The sequence below is a fragment of the Apis dorsata genome, unplaced genomic scaffold (genome assembly GCF_000469605.1).
Source record: "Apis dorsata unplaced genomic scaffold, Apis dorsata 1.3 scaffold_648, whole genome shotgun sequence".
NCBI classification, from domain to species: Eukaryota; Metazoa; Arthropoda; class Insecta; order Hymenoptera; family Apidae; genus Apis; species Apis dorsata.
In genome coordinates, this window is record NW_006263839.1 from 268,194 (window position 1) to 290,743 (window position 22,550).

General features: G+C 31.8%; 1 protein-coding gene across 11 annotated transcripts in view; it reads left to right on the forward strand.

Moving 5' to 3' along the window:
* LOC102677126 (zwei Ig domain protein zig-8-like) overlaps window positions 1-22,550 on the forward strand; it is a 261,742-nt gene that overhangs the window by 201,312 nt on the left and 37,880 nt on the right. For 9 of the 11 annotated variants that reach the window (XR_004151363.1, XM_031513457.1, XM_031513456.1 and 6 more), the window contains one exon: window positions 18,122-18,283. Coding sequence is in view for 10 of the 11 variants with exons in the window: in XM_031513454.1 (XP_031369314.1) it covers window positions 18,122-18,283 (162 nt within the window). In the remaining variant the exon portion in view is untranslated. Of the gene's footprint in view, window positions 1-1,036; window positions 1,044-10,428; window positions 10,570-18,121; window positions 18,284-22,550 lie in introns of those variants that run through there. The other 2 variants (XM_031513461.1, XM_031513462.1) reach the window with 2 other exon arrangements.

Below are 22,550 nucleotides of genomic sequence, written 5' to 3' on the forward strand. Positions count from 1 at the left end.
GTAAAATGATAGGGGAATGATATGCAGAGAAATCTAAAATGTGAAAAGCGAAATATATTTTATGATATTCGAAGGATAAGATATACAGATATGTCTCTGTATTTCTATTCATAAAAATTTAAATTTGCATCCAAGTGGTTTATTTATAAGATTATTTAGTTGTACATATTTAGAAATTTATTTTTGTTGTAATTGAAGATAGTTTAGGTTAATTCGAAAAAATTTTGATACGTAGAAGTTTAAAATAATACATATTTTATTATTTATCGTTTCTTCATTAGGATTATAAATTTTGTTGAGACGCAGTATTTTTATAACTTTTATTCAAAGTTTAAATTGGTTTATTAAATTTCGAAGAAGTAACATTTACCTTGGGAAAGAATTTTCTTCTTTATTTATCCTTTTTTATTTATATCTGAGGAAAAAATTGTTCATCGCAAAATGTTTCCTTAATATAGCTAGACAAGCGTCCCTGTAGTTTCATACCATGCAGTACGCATATATGGAGCTCTATATGAAATGCAGTTCTGGAAAATGAGAAATTCCAGGACAAGGAAAACGAAAAGAGTATGGTGCGAGTTTTTTCCATAAACGATTTCATCGATTTTTAATCAATCGTCGAGGAAATATCTTGATCATTCATATTAAAAATCATTATCATTTATTTATCTATTGTTATTCTTCGAGTCACAATTACTTGTAATAATAAAAAATAAAATAGTTTCACTAGCATTGATCCTACAAAAGTGCACACGAATATATTATAACATCTTGCATATAGATTTTATTTTTTTTTCTTATTCAAATAAAAATTTAAAAATATTCCATAGAACAAGATGTTATAAGAACAATAGAAAGATTAAACATCAGATCGAAGCACACCTCGACAATTTCCTTTCCGCATTAGAATGATTCCAATTATTGAGAGAATATTTATTCCATCCGAGTGAAACACATATGGCGCAAAAGGACAGAAGTTAGGAGGATGGAAGCGGTTTAATTTCGTAAAGATATCTCAGCCGTTTGCGGTTTCTTGTTTCGTGGTGAAAGGGATGGGAATTTCGTTGACGATATTTAAATGCTAAGCAGCCCTGCGAACTATCGTTTCATCGATTTCTAGATTTTCGACAAGAATAGTATAACTGGAGAATACATTTAAAGATATCTGGCCCTTCTTTTCTTCCGCCATCGTTCTTTCTCCGTGTCGTCTTATCTGTTAAACTAGCTTTGAAATTCCAATTTGGGCAAATGGGTGAAAAGAGTTCTCGTTTTTGTATAAAACTCGTATTCTCATAATTTTATAAAGACATATATGTAATTGATATACAGGGTAGAATAAAATCAGAACAAAAATTATATTATGTGAAGAGAAAAAAAATTATGTTTAAAGATAGTTTATTAAAAAGTTATAAGTTTAGAAATTTTTTATTATGTATTTTCATTTTAAAATTTTTATTTTGGCAAATTAGAAATATTCAAAAAGAATATAGATTTTCATTTGTCGAATTTTTTCCAATATTCCTATTGTAGAAATAGTAGTAAATGTATTTTGGATACATTCCCAAAGTCTTCGTTTTTCGTTCTATTTTCTGTGACCCCATAAATGAAAATCCAGAGAAGTTAATCTGACTTAGAAGGCCACTTGATTAATCCATTGTGATTAATTCTTTGAGGAAATTTTGTGAGGGATTCTCCTATATTTGGACATTCTGTATTTATTTTTTTGTTAATATAGCAATAGTTTTGTGAAAAAATTAAAATAAAATGTTAATTCTATAATTAATGAGGTTTATTATTGGGATTAAAATATTTTTTAATTGATTTTTCGTAAAAGATTAAAAGTTATTATAAAATATACATTATACAGAATATTTGAATATCAAAAATTTTGAAAATTAGAATTATGCCAAAAATCTGGCAAACATTTGAAAATGTAATTTTACATTTTCGAAAATTATTTTTTTTATTTTTCCATTGTTACGAAATCGTGTACGTGACATCCAATTTTCTGCATCAATGAAAGCAACTAAATAAGCCGTAAAGGATCGATATTTTTATAACAGGAATTCGTTTAGCAATGGATCCAGAAATTGTCTTTATAACTACATATTACAAAAGATATTATATTATCTAACTAATAGAAGAATATGTTATAAAAATTAAAAAATTTATTACTTTTAAAAATAATTTTATATTTTTAAATTTGAAGCCAAAGAGATATCTATATTGAATCTTAATCGAAACATCATTATTCGTTATTATTTTACAAAATATTGTAATTTGTCGATATTGATAAAATAACGAATATATTTTAACCTGCGTGTAATATAAATGTCTTTATAATTTTAATAAAATTCTCGCTCATAGAAAATATCTCGCGAGAGAAAGACAATTTCGCTGCTTCGTTGTTAACGTAAATCAAATTAAATGCAACCTTCAGCATGAAACTTAATTACACGTCGTCAAAGCATTTCGTGTAAATAACTATACCATAGAAAGTAATAAGAAAACATAATAAATTTATTATATTATACGATTAAATAATGAAGTGATCAAAAAAGAATAAAATAAAATTAAAAACAGGTAATGCATATATAAAATTTTGTTTCACAAATTCGAAAAATAAATTTTGATTTAGAGATTTCATATCGTAGTAAAAACATATGATCACGTTTTTTTTAATATTAGTAATAATTTTTTAATATTAGTTCTTCCAACATCAGGCCTATGAAAATACAAAGAAAATCGTGGAAAGGGTGGTGGAAAAATACTGGCAACCCACTTTATTTCTATTATTACTTTTCGATATATCCTTTAAGGGAAAAGGGTTTGTATGGCCACTTGAGAACTTTTCATGGGATCTTTCCTCGAAACAATATACTAGAAGATATAGGTTCTTGAAATATTCGATGCAAGTAAAAGATACGAATAAAAATTTTCTTTTTATTACATAAATAATCGATTAATTAACAATCTTCAAATCGTACTTTTCACATTTTATAATTCGTAGAATATCTTTCTCAATCGCCTTCATTTACATTCGCATTTACTTTCCACTTTAATGGTTCGTCTCATGTATATCCTGTCTTAAAATTATAAATTATGAATATTCAATTTCAACAAGAATTATTCCAGAAATTTCGCCGTTCACATTAAAGATGCAAATGTTAAGTAAAACATATCTCTCGTTTATTTATTAATTTAATATTAATCAATTGTATATCGGTATAACAATATAGATAGGTTGAATTTATATTATTTACATTAGTATTCTAAATTTTGTTATCGCCATTATGGATACACATAGATATAATTTTCAATATAGATAAATTTTTCTGCTGGAAATGTTCAATTCCATATTTGAAAACGTAACATAAGAAATTGATTTAGTTGTCGTAATTCTTATGACTCCGCAAAAAAATATTAATTAAATCCCTTTTAATTAATTAATTAAAAGGGAAACAAGAAATAAAATAAAATAAAAGGCGAATTTCGAAGGCGATAACTCGGCTAAAAAATCATTACCGATGCTGCATTCTTTCTATTTATAAATCAACCCACCACAACCAATAAAGCTCATAAAGAAAACTACATGGTCTCGCAGATACATTGCGCCCAATTAATTTTGCTTATGCTTTCAACGACATTTTATGCGACTCGAACAACGCATCGGGGCTAATTGTGCTCTTCGATTTTTCGCGTTTCCACTCGCGTATATCATTCGAAATTAAACGTGGCTTTCTTTTTTTTTTTACACGCGCGCGCGCGAAGAGAAAGAAAAATAAAAATAGAAAAAGGGTAGTCTTTATCGTTTCCATTATAAACAAACTTTTCTCTCGACGCGCAATCCAACACGTAAATCGATTCTCTTTAAGCCCTGACTGATTCACTGGTAGAGTGCGATGGCCTAATGCCGTGTTCACACTGATGAAAACGAAACGAAATATATATAACAGATGTAACAATTTTATCAAGAAACGAAACTTTTCTAAAATTTCCAAAACTATAATTATAAAACAATAGTGGAATTAATTGTTAATCCCAGTATCTGAAAGATACCATTGAATTACAAAATTGCAAATGTTTATGCAAAATCGAATCTCTGTGCAATTAAAAAAATTGTGGACCTTGAATAAGTAAGTAATTCTTCGAATATTATATTTTTATAAACATCCACAATCTAATCGTTATGAACAATCCACAGAATCGAACAAGTAAAACAACTTGGTTCCATGTGAATGCGGCATAATATTTTTTTCTACACGAGTGAACATAACCTCGAATTCGTACCAACGCCTTAACGTTTCAAATTTTTTTTACGAGTTTGGCGAACTCTCTCAACGTAACGATCCATTAATTGTTCACTCATATGCAATGTGAGGATCTACGATAATCATTTCTGATCAATGTGGATGCGGCATAATATGTTTTTACGCGCGCAATTCGATACGGTAACGTAATGCAGCATGGCCGCAATGTAGCAGAGGGCAATACGGCCGGTCGATTTCAGCATAATCTCGCTCGAGCCGTAACAGTTTCGTGGAGGAGGAAAAAACGTAACGTTTATTGCGTTCCGTTTAGCGATCCAACCTATATATATATGTATATATATATATATATAAAGATATATATATATATATCTTTCGCGAGTGGGAAAAGCGAAGATACGAGCGCCATGTATATCCACGGTTTGGAACACGATGAATAAATTGGCCGTGCGTTAGAAGTGGAATTTCTTGTTTGTGAAACGATGTAATCGTTTGGAAGGTACTCGTTTTCGAAGAGTTTCCATTGTTTCATTGTTTTTGAAGGAGGAATTTTTGCTAGATAGAGAATGGAAACTGAAACGTTACTTGGTCTTCTTCGAGGAAAATTTAAGGGGATGTTTCGTACGTATTTTCGATTTTGGTTTATTCGAATGGATATTAAATATAATTTTCGAAATACCATCAAATTTTTGAAGCTATGAAATTCTTTAATTTTCTTCGATTATATCCAATGGTTGGGAAGAGATAGAATCGGATAAAAATTGATTTTTGGTTTTACTTTATTATATTTGTTTATTGGAATGATGGTTAATGATTTTAGAAATTTAAGAAATTATAATTTTATAATAATAGAGAATTTTTGTTCCAGGTATAGAGAAGGGATGATTTTTATTCTTTGACCGTCAATTTTCAATTCAATACTTGGTACAAGTTAGAATAGAATAAAAATTTAATATTGTTCGAGTGTCTTTTTAACTCTTTAATATAAAGAGAATTTAAAAAGAAGAAGCATCACTTTCAAATTATAATTCATTTTTAACGTTGAAATAATCCAGGTAATTCTTTCTTGAATATGAACACATTTATCTTCATACATTATAATCATCACGAAAATTTGAGAGTAATTATATTCAGAAGCTCGTACATTTTTAATTGAACTATCTCGTAGATAATAAAATGGTTCGCATTAACGAGCATTAAAGTAAATTTAAATTAAAAAAAATTAAGGTAAGATAACTGATAAGATTTCCTCACGTTCATTCCATATTATTATAGAATTCATTTCGCGTATAAATCACGACGATAATGAAATGATTATTCGTGTTGTAAAAGCAAATGTTCTTTATACATCGAATGCACTCTGTGAAATTTCGCGATTCTCATTTGAAATAATGGAATATGTTCGGATGCATAAAATGTGTGGGCGTGTGAAATGTATGATAAGAATATAATTAACAAAGGCATTCAATTATACAAAAGAGTTTGAGTAGAATTAATGTGTGAATAATAGTGGAAGCCTTTATTTGTACGATTTCCAAAGCTACGGGAAATAAATATCTTTCTATATGAAATCCTTTTGCTATATATTTTATAAATCAAATATTTTCAAACATATTATATTTCCGTTTCTCGATATTCGAATTAAATCTATTTGATTTAAAAAGCAAAGAGATTCTAAAAAATTAAATCTTTAAAATTTAAGAAAAATATATTAATACACATTTATGAGATGGCGCTAATAGAAGAAGACATCTCTCAAAATTCCTGAATAGAAGAATTTGAATTGTTGTAATATACAATATTTTTATATTCGAATTCACTTTCTACTTTTTTTTGCAAATAATCGATGCAAGCATACATTATTTCTAATATTTTCTAGTTGAAATAATCGAGCACTCCATCCAATATCATGCATTGACTGCACATCCTTATGCTTAACCTTTCTCCATCCGGTGCTCAACTATCCAGAATCAAAAGGAAAGACGTGAAAAACGACAATACGATCGAGATAGCAGTCAGTAAGCGAATTAGAATCAAGGATTTAGAGAATCAAAAAGACAATCGAGTTTTGGATGATATGTTTCGAACGCGATAATCTAAATTTAACAGAGATCGGCAATGGTCGTATGTATGATTTTTGTCGTAAGATTTTTCAGAAATCCAAAATCTATGGCATTGCGTGAAATTCGAAACCGATTCCGTGGGATTGGCCTAAAATTAAAAGGCTACTCGAGGTTCAATCGATGGAAAATAGCTCGAAACGATGGTTTAGTGGCCTCTCTCGTTCCACGTTAGTAACGCTAATTTCGTTTTCCCACCACGATGCAAATTACCTATTCGCCATGAAACTTTCGCCTCATTTATCGTTTTACGCTTTAATCCTCTTTGACATTCGATTTAGTTCTTTTTTTTTCTTTTAATTTTTTTAACTTCGCGAAATTCCAATCGTTGAACGACGCGTTAATGAAAAATTTCATTGTAATATATTTTTTTATCCCGTGTTGTTTCACCTGTTGATCGTTATTTATTTTAATTAGAGAAATATAGTATAGGGAATTTTCAAATTCGTTTTATTTTTTTTGCAGTAATTAATACATTGTAAGTAATTTGCATTTGACATAATGTACTGTACTGCTTTCGAAAATCGAATTTATAAATGCAATAAAAGGTCGATAATTTTATTAACATTTACGGAAATTTGTTCTCCAGGATAATTGGTAATTGCCATTTTGTTGCCCATTACATTTTATCTTTTAAGTGGAATATTCAGTAAATTATATCAGGCTTGTAACATTTATATTAATTTCATCTGTATTTATGTAGAAAGAAGATAAAATAAAGGAGGGAAAAGGAAAAGTGTTGATACGAAAATGTAAAATAATACCATGGAAAATTTCACGAAATCAATCTTTCGTATCTATCTCTAAAATTTCTTGATGGAATTCAATTTGTACCATTGTCTATCCAACTAATAATATCATTATTGAAACTTCATAACTCGATAAATTTAAACTTTATAAATTAAAATATAAATGAAAAATCGGATCAAGTCGTCGATCCAACATTAATCACGTTGCTTTCGAAGTATGAATTATTACGCGAGGATTGGAAGAGGTTGGGCAGGAATAACGTAATTATAAAGGAACAATAGTGGACTTTTTCAAGAAAGGATATTAATCACTCACAGGGATTTCCTTTGGCACGGCTATCCTTAACCAAGAGCACAATAATAATCAGTTAAAAAGCGTAAAACTCTCTTCATCGAGTATTACCAACGATATAATGATGTTCTCCCCGCGTGTTTGCGTGTTCTCATCCACTTTCGTGCGCGCCAGCCAGATTAAACCGATAGTTAAAATAATGGACAGCCTATATCGTTGATTAAAAATTCTGGCGGAGCGTGTATTACGAAACTAATAAACTAGCTCTATACTTAGAGATCGTAAAATATCATGGAATAAAAATTTGAAAATTCTATCCACGGATACGATACTCTGTATTTGACACGATACTGGTAAAAGTATCTTGGCCAACTTTTAAACTTTGTATCATCAAAACGTATTGCAAATCGTATTGCAAACAACGAATATCCACAATTTTCAGCGATAAATCACTTTGTATAAGTAAAAAGGATTGAAGAGTGATCCGTGCAATAGTGAAGAACAAATTTATGATCGGTCAACACCTGTGTTTCGTGTTGGCAAGAACTTTTTACAGCTATTAGAGCTGGTGACTCTTAGCTCGAAGTTGAACGAGTTCTTACGACGAGCGAGTCGTCAAACTCGCCAAGTTAGGAAGAATTTATTAATATCGATCAAAATTAATAACACGAACACGTGCATTCCATCAAATTCAGATTGAAAATTGATGTTGATTGTTAAGTTGCTATTAAGAGGGTTGTGCGTTAAAAGGCGCGTAAATTGATCCCAATGGAGACAATAGTTTGAATTATTGACAGATTTAATCTCGTTACATCGATCAATTTTTTCTGATGAAATTTTATAATAAATATATTATTATTGATCGTAAAAAAAAAAAATAAGAAAAGAATATAATTCAGATTGCTATAAAATCGAATACAGTTATTTTTAGGATGAGGAAACAGCTTCTTTTGGAATTATTTCGAATAATTAAATTCCACGTTAATTTAATATGTCGCAATAATTTATAAATGACAAGATTTAAGCACGAAGCTTTTTGTTTGCCAAACCATTAAGTTAATTCGTTGAATAATTCTTACCAATTGCAATTCTAATATTAGCATCTGCTAAGAAGAAACGAATATCTTTTCTTAACGAAGCATCAAGATTGAATTTGCGAAAAGAAATCTACGAAGTTAAATCAAAATTATTGTTAGCTGAAACAACATAATTAATCAAAAATTGTATCAATATGAATTTAAGGAAAGTTTATCGATGAAGGAGGAGCAAGAATTTCAAAATAAGAAATTTAGAAAATTGAATAACATCGTATATAAATCTTATAAAGAATTTTGATAAAATATTAAATAGGAATTTCTTATAAAATGAGTGGAAAGATATTTAATTTTTGCGGTTTCCCTATCTCATAATATTCAAATCGTGAAATTTTACGTTTTCCTTGGCTCTTTCTACATTCAAATCCTGTATATTTCATTCGAGATTTCTAGCCAGCTTTTCGAGAGATCAATAGAAGATTTCGTTGTGATTCATAAATCACCTGTCCCCCTTGAACACGTTTGGAAATCGGGGAAAGGAAACATTGCCATTGAACCATGATTCGATACTTTATTTCGAACGAATAAATTATTTTTTATCGTTCACGAATTATTTCTTTATATTCTTTTCACGTCTTCTCCAAAATTTCTTAATTTCTCTTAATTGAGAAACATTTATTTACGAAATTTATATCAAAACTTTTTAAAAGAAAAAGTGTAACAAGTATATTTCGATTTATTTTAATTTCAAATTAAAAATTTTGACAGCAAATATATGAAATGGACGAAGTAGATTCTTTCTTAATTTCTTGAGTTGAGTTGTTTATTAATATATCTTTATTAAAGTAAGAAAAATCAGCTTTTTTTAAAGGGAGAAATTTAAAAAATTTTCCAAGTATACATATAACATCTTTCTCTCTATAAAATTTTCCACATTCACGTTCCTTTCATTTCTAAGAGTTCGAGCTTCTCAAGTATTAAAAAATAACGTTTCTATTAATATTTTTTTCTTTTTATATCCTCTAAAAATTTTCTCGTATTTTCAATATTACTTTTTCCAAAAATATCGAATCGAATATTTCTTATAATTAATTACCACCGTACACACAATATTTATACTAATTTTCAAGTATATCCATACGATCAATCATAATTAAAGTCTCTCAGAAGAATAAATAGAAAAAGATTTGGAATTTTTTATCTAATCCCACATTGAATCATCGCCGAAGAATATCAAGGAAACTAAATTGCAGGAAAGGATGGAGACATACGCCATTCTCGTTAACATCCTGTTTTCTTGCGACCCTTAAAACTCGGGCTTCGTCAATCACGGCCAAAAGCCTGTCAACCCGTTTAAGCGTAATTATCCATTTTACCCTGGAAGCATTCCTTGTCCCTGGCTTAACCTCGACAAATTTCTTCTCCCGTAAGAAACACAAATATATATATCCTCGACTGCTCGGTTTTACCCTCGCTCTCTCACTTCCTGCCGCTAAATCCTGCAAAATTTCAGCTTCTTACTTCCGACCGTTTCGAAGATATGAACTGGTTAACTTCAGAAATGGCGGTTATCAACGTGTCATGCCATGGAAGTTATAAGAGCTTGTTTAGGGGCAAATATTTCGCGTACTTTGGCCCCAAGTAATTTGCATTTCGATTCTCGTGCGTGTAATAAATTTTAAATTAGCACATTTTTAACGGGACGAATGTTGTCTCGTTCCAATTAAAAGAAAGGGATCCTTTCGATGATTTCATTGAATAAAATGTAAGTTCTATCCAATGGAGAAGTAATACAATTTAATAACAATTATATTAACATGTAATTTAAAATTGTAGATCCATCGAGTCAAGCCAAAAAATTGAAAAGGGAATTGGAAAGAGGTTAATTAAAAAGGGGAAAGATGTTCATACCGAAATGAGAATCGAATCGAGGAAGAGTCCCCAGAAAGCAGGAATGAAATGGCAGCAATATAAGCAGCAGCAACACGCAAAGTTGAACATCATTATGCAAAGTTCATTAAAAGCAATTCGCTACTGTGGGTGAATTCCACCGTAAACTGGCCCAACCATCGGTTCCACCGCAAGGGAAGCAACCTCCTAGCCGCGGTATTAAACTTATCCAACTTCATCCTTTGCCCTATTGCCGCAGTTTCGCGCACCAGGGGGGGGGACTAGGGTTAAAAAAGTTCCAAGAAGCTTTATCTATTCGCCCTTTCTTGGCCGTTCTTCCCTGTGCGCTTCTTGTTTTGCCATCCCTCCCCTCCTTCCGCTTCCTCCCCGTTCATTTTTCTTCCGCCCTCGCCGCTTGTGCAATCTTCCAACGTTCTTTACTCTTTCCTTTTCTTTTTTTTTTTTTTTCGCAGATAGGTAGGCAACTTCTTGGCCAACTTTTCCTATCCCTCTCGTTTTTCCGCTTCTTAACGACGTTGGCGCGCGATTTAACCGATCCCATAGAGACGACGAGGCCAGTTGCTCCTCGAAGGATGATGAATCGGGAAATCGTTTAATTAAGGTTAGAATAGGGTCGATAAATTAATTCGAGATTAAGATTTCTTATTTTTCTCTGCGTTTACTTTTGAGGTAATTATCGAATTGGGTTAAAATCAGGAATTAATCGAGATTAGAATAAATGGATAAATTAATTTGTGTTAAAGATCTCTTACTTTATTTTGTGATAATTGTTGGATAGATTTTTGAAAGATTATATATATGTATATAGATTATATCTATAATGGAATATAATGGAATAGAGAAGAAATAATATTATGAATTCTTAAAAAAGAAAAAAATCAAGAATGACTTCTTTTACATAGAAAAAAAATAAAGCCTACTATTTTGAATTAATTTTATCTTGGAATAAAGAGATATTTATACGATATTTAAAGGTATATTCGATACATTGAATAGTATAAAAATACGAGAAGTCGTTTAAGAGGATAGTTTATTAGTGAATCGAAAATTAATAAATAAGGAAGCAACGATTGATTAAAAGGTTTCATGCAAGTTAATTTCAGTGGAAAGTTTCACCATAAAGTAGCTACGTTATTAACTAACGAGCCCGCCTATACTTCGTAACATCTTCGATAACTTAACTTCTCTTGACTGTATCCTTTTAAATACCAAAGTTGGATCGCTGACGAACTTATCATTCATGCTTTCAAAAATTTCTCCGACTAAAATATTGAACACAAAACTTTTCATCAAAAGGATAATTTTAAAATATTCGTCGCTTCCTCATCGGTGATTTCCAAAAGATCAATTTTACCACGCAAAAATCCAATAGCCAGAGAGGATTAAATCGAAATGAAATTTCGTTAAAAGAAAACCTGATCGAAACGATCAAACAACGGACTTTAATATTTTCCCAGTAGAATTTTTAATCACGCGTTCATCAAACCCGTGACGCATCATGAATTACTATAAATTATTAATAACGAAATTAAAATTTATTGTAAAAAAAGGAAAATTTCGACCAATAATATATATCATCCAAACATCACGAATATTTCGAACGAAAAAAAAAAAAATTACGAGGCGAGCCCGGATAAATATTTCACTTCTAAGCCCATTTATTTCCACCGCAGTGTCTACCATTCCAGAATACTTTTTTACCAGAAAAAGAAAAGGTAAAAAAAAAAAAAGAATATTACCCGCAGCGAATTCCTCCTCGGCGCCAACCATTCCGAGTCGTTCGCCGCAACCACCGGTTTCCGTTACGCGGAATAAACTTCCTTTATCGCGTTAAATAACACGCCAAACGCAGCTAGACATTCACACGAGCGTTTAATAGAAAAGACCGCCCCTAACCGATAATTACGCGGTTCTCGCATTCCACTCTCGTGTTACCGAGAGTTCGTTGAAACTTGGCCGAGTTTATATACTGTCCCTTGCAGCCATTTGTGGAATTATTAGATGAAGTTGATAACACGTCGATGCACGCAGTTGCGGCCGGTTTCGACGAAATTGTCGACGTAATTGGACACGTTTTGCATGATTGCTAATAAATAATGGAGCAAGGGGATGAGAAAGAGGGGATGATTAAGGGCACGTCTTGTTAATGGAGAGGAATGCAAATGTTTATTTAAAATATCAAATTATATAGATATAAAACATGTGCAAGCAATGAAAAAATTATTTGGAATTTGATAATTTTATGCTGTTTTATACATATATTGGTTTTCTAAAGAAAAATCATAAATTGAACGAGGGATTAAAAAAGGTAGTAATTAAGTAACTCTGTAAATCATGGTATAATTTAATCCCAACAGTGTTAGAAATGAAACAATTAAATCCAGAAAGAAGGGAAATCCACAATTATGTATTTAACCTGTCCGGAAAAATAAAAAAACCGATGAAAAAAACTGCGAGTTATCAAAAGCAAAATAAACGCAACAATATTGGAAAACCAAAAAAAGGAGAGAAATAGAGAGAAAAAAATTGAAAAAAATCAAAACAAATGAAACCAAAACTAGAACGTTTAAACAATTTTTTTTCAACGAGAACGTGATTATTAAACGTGACAGGATCGTCAAACTGACGCGAATTTTCAAATCGAGAACTCGTGGTTAATTCATCGGTGGAATGCAAGTAAATAATCAATGATGTACGTGCGTGTAGAAAAATTGAATAACGGATAAAATTTGAATTGAAGATTATCGATCGAAAACGATGGAAATTATATTTTAACGTGGAAAAAAGCGAAAAACTGAGTGAGGTTATGTTGAACTTTGCCTCGAAATCGACGTATAATATCGAAACAGTTCTCGTTAGAGGGATCACGTTTTAGTAATCAGGATTTTTCGACGACGACGTAGAAGCAAAAATGGTTTTATCTGGCCTTTTCACGAACGTTCCATGTTAAACGAGAATTTAATAAAGGAGTAGTTTTGCTCGTTTCGTAGCACCGAATTCACGTAGTTCGTATTAGTTTCGATTTATGATGTTTCTGAAGCATTGGTTCGCAACGATTTTGTGGAAAAAATTTATAAAAGGAATAGGAAATAAGGGAATATTTATAGAAGAATATGAGAAAGAAGAATTTAGAGAAGAATATAAAGAAAAAAATATTTCAATAATATTAGCTTGTTCTCTTTTCTTCACATATATTTTTTCTTATTAAAAAGAACAATTGATTAATTTAAGCTACGATTTGAAGAAGGAAAATGATCGAGAAAATATATTTTTTACACGTATTTTTATCAAATATCACGTGTACGTAATTTTTCAATAATAACATACTCTTTTTTAAGAGAAATAATTCCCTTTTTATGTGAACCATGTTGAAGAAACCTAAAGAGAACCTTAAACACATGGAGAAATACTACGAAACCTGAGAACTCTGTTGAAACATCTCATCAGAAAACCGTAAAATTATCAAGAAAATATATTTTTTACACGTATTTTTATCAAATATCACGTATACGTAATTTTTCAATAATAACACACTCTTTGTTAACAGAAATAATTCCCTTTTTACGTGAATCATGTTGAAGAAACCCCCCTAAGGAGAACCTTAAACACATGGAGAAATACTGCGAAACCTGAGAACTCTGTTGAAACGTCTCATCAGCAAACCGTACTCTAATTTGCTCCTTTTATGGGAGCACGTGTAGTTAACCATTTCAGGGTCTTAAACGAGAACTCGTGTACCTTTATCTCCCGTGATAACGGTGATTCTTGCTTATGGTAAGGCAACACTTAAACCATTATCCGACCCGTGTTTGAACAACAAACATCCCTCTCGCCTCGAGTATAATTTATCAAAGAACCGATGCACGAGCCCCATTCTATCCATCTTCTAACCGATTTTAAGATGGCCTCCGATCATCGTGGCATTAGATATTTCGAATTAGAATTCTGTACGCGCGCTCTCTGGTGGGAAATCGATAAAACCGTGAAAAACTGTCAAATATTAATAGAAGGAAAAGAGGTAAAATTAACGATACCTGTGGTTAGAGTTTGATGTGTTAAGGGTGGATTCACGTTTGTGTACTTACACACTTGGCAGGGATCAGAGTCAGGAGTAAAACATCGTCAAGTGGTTGAAAAAGAGGGTGGAAGAGGGGCGAGTCAAGGGGCGAGACAAATAAATTTCGACGGTACATTGGGTTCGTTTCCGCCCTCGTATCGTTTCCACGTGAAAAGGAAATGTCTTTCCTTGGAATTAATTTCTTGGTTATACATGGAGACGTTAGAGAGTATCTTTGATTAAGAATATATTCCATTTCGAGAAATGTTCGAGATAGTTGCGAATCAAATGGACGATGTAAGTATCTTTATTGATTTTTTAAGTTTTTTTTAGGATTCTGAAATGGAAATAATGTCAAAAGTTCATCGTCCATCCTTTGATATATATTTATATTAAACTTTTTAAAATTTTAATTTTTTCTCTTAATCTTAATGATGCTAAATTTTCAGTAAGGAAAAAAGAGGCTATTCAAATAAAATTATTTTAATTAACCGTCTTATCTTCACTAGTTGCATGAAGTGTATAATTATGTAAATTTCTAACTGGTAAATTAAAGTAAAAAAATTCAAAAAGGTTGGAAAATTCAAAATTTTCTTCGTATCTTCTTTTTTCGTTCTGATAAGAACCATATTCCATTAAAAAAAATTATAATTAAAATCCTCCACAATTGTCAAATTATGATAATTATTTTCTTATTACAACTGCATACCATATTGCTCTGACCAAAATGCAAAATTCTTTTGTTTTCGTAAATATTTTAATAATAATTTACCATAATAAGAAAGAAAATTAAATATATGATAGATGCATTTGAATTAAACATTTCGTTTCGTTATTGCATTAGAAAAAACATTAAAGGAAATTAAATTAATTAATAGAATATTTATAAATAATCTTTATTTCAGCTCTTTCTTTTCCCTTAACACATATAATAAAAATAATTTCATCAAATTTACAGAAATCACAGGTCCAAAAAAATATCTAGACCTAGTTTAAATTACTATATGTTAAGAATAAAAAGTGTCACGTTAAAATTTGAATCGCCTGTTTTAACAAACAATTCAACGCTTACGTATATCCGAAATTTCGTACCATCGACATGGTAAAAAGAAAAAAAAAAAAAAGAAAATACGATTACCTCGACAAAATTTTCCCAAATAAAAAAACTCATCGTTGATTGCGTTACATTTCCCCTCCGACATCTTTCTCCACGACGTGACTCGTACATGGGAAACCAGAATTTCTCGAAGCTTGACTCGAAATTCGATTAGGATATCCGAATCGAACGTCAAAGCTAAATGTCCTCCATACGCTTGGGCGAAAAAGCGTTGCCGCGCCACGTGACCGACAAAAGAAATCCATGCACGGTGTGTGACGTGAAAAAGGCACAAGTCTCTAGCTCCCAGATGGCGCCAAGTTGCGAACGTAAAATGGCGGCCAAGCATTCTTAAGCCAATAGAGTAAATACGTGTTAACTGAACCGCAGCTTTTATTCAAATAGTACGCAGCCACGGCTATATAGGCAAGATGCTCGTTCGTGACTCGAATCGTTCATCTCGAAACGGATGGAGGGATAAGAAGGTCTTAAAGGTAGATGAAAAACGAAAGGGCACGTAGCCGGTTCCAGGTTGGGAATACGTGACACGTTCACCTGTTTTCTCGATTCTAGAGACGGGATTGATTTCGCTGCGTCGTTAGAAGCTGGGATTGGATAATGGTGGCACGGTTTTGGTGCGGATTTTTTTGTCCCCTCTACGTAGACTGACGATTCAGCGGTTGCTAATGCTAAAAAGTTAGATTCTCCTAAGGCCATTAGGAGGTCCATGATAGCGCGATCGATGTTACTTGTTAATCGTAATGAACGATAAATTCGTACAATAATGAAAATATTTTCCGTGGAATCATTTGGAATTCAAAATTATTTTTATTTGGTAAGATGCTTGATAGAAACTAAAATGTAAAAGTTAAAAATGAATATACAAGTTTTTTTCTTTTCGATCATTTAAAGTCTTGGTTCTTTTAAACTTCTTTATTTCTAATTAATTTTTTTTCCATCAGGTTTCTCTCCATTGGTCATTCATCACTTTTCGAAGCTGATAATTATTAGATATAAATGAGATGTGTTAAAAACGAGAGAATCATAGCTTATACTGTTTATACAATAGATTTATTTATAAATTGGATTTTGACTTTTTTACAAATAATTAAGAATCTTTAAAGAAGAAAATTAATCCCTGCCATTAATATTCTAGATTACGATACAATGGCAATATTAGATCGTCCATTTTCAGCAGTATAATTGAAACTAAAATAGAATCGCAATTTAGCCACGAATATTCACCGGTCGCTCTACAAACGTGTACGACCTATCCTATTTCAATTGATTAAACTCTACCCACACGCTAATTGCGTTTAAGTCTTAACAATTCGCGGCCACATTCACCCAGAAACTTTGCCTTTGCCCTCTTCGGTTTTCGAGAGATTACGACGAGCCAACGGTGGGGAGGAACGGAGAGGGTCGTCAATTCTTTGTTTCGTTGAACGGATTCCTCCAGTGCTTAATTATACTTTAATTAAAATCCGCGTACGCCACCCGTGGGAAAGTTTCAGAAGTTAATCCCCACGGAGCCTGCGATACTTTCATATTAGCGGGCCACAGCCGCTAAAATAAAACGAGTTAATTACATTATGGCACCGGGGGTGTCGTACCCCAACTTCCCCTGTATCGTTGCCTCTTTTTCGAACACAATCCTACAATCGTGATTTTTAAAGAAAAGGTAATATCGATAAATAAAATAAGATCAAAGCTCGGCATATATGGAAACATTTCTATATTTATGTTGAAAAATGTCATTTTATTCGTCATGGTTTTGACGAATCGATAATAACTCGCATTTGCCAAGCATAAGGAAAAGATTTTTGGAATAGATTTATTTAGAATAAATAAAATGTACATCGAATCGAACGATCGAACGTTTTACAATCGTAATTTTGAAATGGAGAAGATTGGTATGTAGCTGATAAAAGTTGAACAAGTTGTTTGAAAATCGGGATCAAAGCTGAGCATGCATGGAATAGTGGATTCTGAATGTAGCTTTAGAGCTTGGAGTTTCCTTTGTATTTTACCAAACATAAAAGAAGAAATAAACGAAAGAAGAGAAGGCACGAGAGTCAAAATAAACATATCGTTCGTTTCAAAAGAAATTCTCACAGATTTTTACTATCAATTTATTACCAATAATTGAATAATATTGATAAACACAATACAACACGTAAAATTCAATGATATAGTATCAAAAATTTTTTGCAAATAATTTATATATACCACAATTTTGCTACTTGAACACATATTGTTTGTTCGAACTCTGCACATACCCATCGCTACCATCTTCTGTAATTGGCCAATATTTTTCATTTATTAACTTTAACAAAGGAAAATATTGTTTAAAAAATTACCTCAAGAACTTCCAATGCTCCCACACTTTTGTTCTATACAACATATTTCATTCGATCAATGAGAAAATTAAACAATTTTGCGAACAATTACACATTTCGGCCAATCTGCTTTTCAAAACTTGATCAATCCGCACGTGTAGAAGGGAATTCGAATGCGACTTGGAGATAAGTTGGAGCCACGTTGGCGCATGGATGCCGGCTGAAACTATCGTGATATCCGGTCGTGTGTTTCAGATGACAGCGATGTCGAGGCAGCGGTACGCGAACCGCAGCAGCGGGAACAGATAAGGAAGGGAGGAGCCACGCGTCGGGCAATCATGTGTAGTGTCATGTGGCTCCTTCGGCTCCTAACGACTTGCTGCCTCGTTTATCTATCGACGTCCGACTTCCACACAGGTATGTGCCTATCGTATTTCCACTTCACTTTCGTTCGGGAGAAAATTTGAATTTCGGTCCAAGTTAAGAATAAAGTTACTTCGACTCGACTTTGTTATTCGTCGTAAAGCGATCGAATAAACCGCGGAGCAGAGTGTAGAGCGCAGGTTGTGCGAAGAGGGGATCAATTGGTGTTATATTTTAAATAAAGTTTGTTACTCAAAGTAACTTTATTCGAAATTTTGACTGGTTACTTTTTACTTCAATGGGTTAGTTACTCTGCAGTTTCGTTGCTGGGTATGATTGCAATTATTAAATTCGGTAATTTATCGTTTAGAGGATTTTATATTTATATGTTGAATGTAATTGCAGGAGGAAATTATCGAAACAGATTTTATTATTTTTAATATTACTATATAATGTGAGAGATGTATATGTGTTATATGAAACAGTTTTTTAATAATATAACAAAAAATAATATGTGTTTTATTTTATTTTGAAATAGAAAAGCATTAAATATTATTTTAATTATCTATTTTGTAATTATTATTTTATTTATATTATAATAAACATCATAAATTTTTATTTATTAATATTTTAATTACATATATACGTTCGGGATAAATTAATTAAATCAAAAATCTATAAAATCATTATTTAATTATATCGTTAACAAATTAGAACAGAAAAAAATGGAAAATCCCAATCTCTCTATCAATTATCATCCATCATCGAGATAACATCCACTCCATCGGATGTTATATCTATTATCGAGGATTTTCTCGACATACGTCATTACTGCTTTACCTTAAAATCATCGAAATAAACGTCAAAAGGTTTTCATACAACCATAATTGTTGAACAATTGGGTAGATCCATCGGCTTTTCGTTTCGTTCGACTAAAGTGCAAACACGCTCTTCTCTCATTAATCAGAGCCAAACGACGTGAACGATTCATAGAACATCGTATCGAGAGTATTGAGTTGTTGGAACAATTACAAGTATCTGTACAAGGACAGGTAAGAATAATCAAACTCACTGATTTGTCAATTGAAAGGCACATTTTTAATATTTTAATATTTTAGGAATCTATGAATATTAACATGAAATAATGGGATAATAAATTCTAAATTTTGAAAGACTTGCTTGTCCTATTAAAAGTGAGAAATTGAATTGAATTGAATCTCCTTTGACTAAACGTGAATCTAAAATTCAAGAATATTTTATGTCCACAATAGTTCTCAGATCCTTAAATTCCTATGTTGTAAAACAATTATACTATCTTGGAATGAATCCTGGATCAATCGAAATTTTCGATCTTAATACGACTCACAACTATTTACAGAACATAAAGGCTGAGAATCCAGAGCAATCTATGGTTTATCTCACGATCCTGTGATTGGAGTGTGATTGTGCTTTTCGAGGCTTAAAATGTTCCATAACCTGTTTCATGACACCAATCCCATGAATGCTAAGATCTTCAAGCTCTGTGATTCGAGATAGATTCCTATCCTACAAGGAATAAAATTCCACTTCCAAAGAGAGCACGCTTCAATCAGAGAAAAATTTCCATTTGCAATTCTTACCAATACAAACCTGTATGGAATCTTTTCTATTATTCCTATCATTAAAAAGAGCTTAAATATAACCTATATCTCAAAAATATAGGTTCAAAAATCTCTATGAGAAATTAAAATCAACGCATCAAAAATCATCGCGTTTACGACCCTGAATTGAACTCGAACAAGCCTGGTTATCGTGGTCGCGTGACGCTCTTGATTAACTAATGAATTGCGTGAAAACGACACGGGGCGGGCAGCGTAAATCGTGCGAGATCGCAGCACACCATAATCGGCGCCACGATCTACGCCACGCGAACGAGGGAAGACTCCATTAACCGAGGCGGGGAAATTAGTTTCCACGAAATTCAGATTTGCGCCCCGTATATAAATCCGCAGCATCGAGAGCAAATTCGTCGTAGCCGCGTACGCGATCAGTTTCCCCTCCCCTCCTCCTCTTCTCGTGTAATTAAGACGCGAGCGAGCCGCGAGGTCGACGACCCCCTCAAATAGATTTTCACTCGCCGATCTAAAATTTAACGTGGCTTGACGAGGCTTCAGGTGGATCTTAATGTTTGTACCCGCTTCTTCGCAAATAGAAGGTTTGGTCGACGACACGAGTCGAATTATTTGTAATTGGTTTCGAATTTATTTCCCCTCTTTGACAGGAGATGTCGTGAAAGGGCCACGAGAGATACTTTTCGCCTGTGTTTGGATAGATTGGATGTTGAAGATCAAAAGGAGAGCGCGTGAAATAGGGGTTGGATGTAAAGGGAACGCGGAAGAATTATAAAATAGATACGATGCATACTTTGCTTTCTTCGACGAGAGAAAGTTTTGGGGAATTTTACGTGAATTTTTATATCGAGTTGATTGAGGTAATTCGATTTTTATTCAATTCGTCTTGCGATTGTGATTGTTGCTATATAATTTATATAATGTAATATTAATAAAATTAATAAAATTAAAATAATAAAAATTTATATAATATTTTATGTAATTTATGTGAAAAGAAAGATAGAACATAAGATGCAGAATTGAGTAGTGATTTCGACGCATTTCGATGATATTAATCATTTTGTGTTAAAGTTAAAGTTAAATTTCTGACGGTTTGCCAGAAAACTTGGTAATTCATCCTAGATTTTCATGGAGAGCGTTGATCGAAGAATTAATTTAATTTTTAATTTTGAAAACTCCGCTGAAATATTTTTATGGATAGAGAAGGAGATAAGTAAATTGAAATTACATAGACACATTAAAGAATTATAAATTAATCATAAATTGGATCCTTTCTTCGATCTAGATTTTATATTTGGATAAAGAATATAATAATGATTAAATAAAACAAGTTTTCACGTTATCCTGTTATATAGGACGGTCCACCCTAATCTTAAACTATTATAGATAGATTCCATGTTTCATCCGGATTTATATGATTTATGAAAGGAAGAGGATTTTAAAGAAAGGGTAATCCATTAACCAAGGATTATATTTCAGGAAATTCAAATCAGAAAGCGGATCAATTTGAAGCTGAAAGCATTAGACAATTTGATTTACGATCATTCTTCTTCATTGAGGATTAAAAAATATAAAAATCAGCTTATTATCATTTGATAATATAAAGAATCAGATTGACTCGTATTCATGATTGACTCATTTCCAAGATAATATTTAATTAATATTTATCTCAAGTATGAAGAGTACGATTATATTTTACCAAAAATAAAGATAATAAAAATGAACAATTAATGGATAAGAAGATCAACCACTATTATTTACGAAAGATGTTTATTCATATCTATGTGGGTAAATATTCGAAGTGTCTGCGTGATACAGCTTATTCCTGTAATTAATTTCAATCGCGTAACAATACGTTACCAGTAAGTAGCACGGAATAGAACTTCAACCGAAGGATTCCTACTTGTAGATTAGGTGACTATCGTAAATCATTTCGTTGGATCCATCCATCTTCCGCGGCGTCTTCTTCGTGTACAAGACTATCCATCCTATTTTTCACGTTGCATTTGTTTGCCTCGAAGATTACATTTTATTGAAAATATCCTTCCCCGAATATTTTATATCATTAAAAATCTTAAAAATATTATATATTAATGGTATTTAATTTTTATCGATTATTAATGCATCTCATGCGTATCAATGATTCATACATATTTATACTACGTAATATTATTTTTTTTTATTATACTTCTAGATCTTTTGATAGAAATTCAACCGATTTATTTGAAACGCTTGTAAAACACGCATCGCCGCAATGATTGATTTAAAAAAAAAAAATTCTGGATATTTGGTAAAATCGTTCAGAAATAAAAGATACGCACGGTGCTCTATTAATTGATAAAAATAGTATTAATATAAATTTATGATTAAATAATCGTTCGAGTTATTAAATTTTACAAAAATGTTGAAAATTGGTTCTAATTTTTTTTTCCAGGTGCTGTACACGTATATCGTACACATTTACTCGTGTATTTTATGCATTAAATGATGCAGTAAAATAAATTAAAAAATTTGACACGCGAGTATTAAACGCGAAAGAGAAATAAAATGAAAACGAAAACCACTGTAGATTATTGCACTGTTTCGTTGTGCACGTGAAATTCAGTAAACCACGTCACCTGTCCATCAGAATGGAACGTCACGGATTCATGGTTGTAGATTTTTTGTTTTCCTCGATTTCTTTTTTTTTTTTTTTTTTTTTTTTTTTTTTT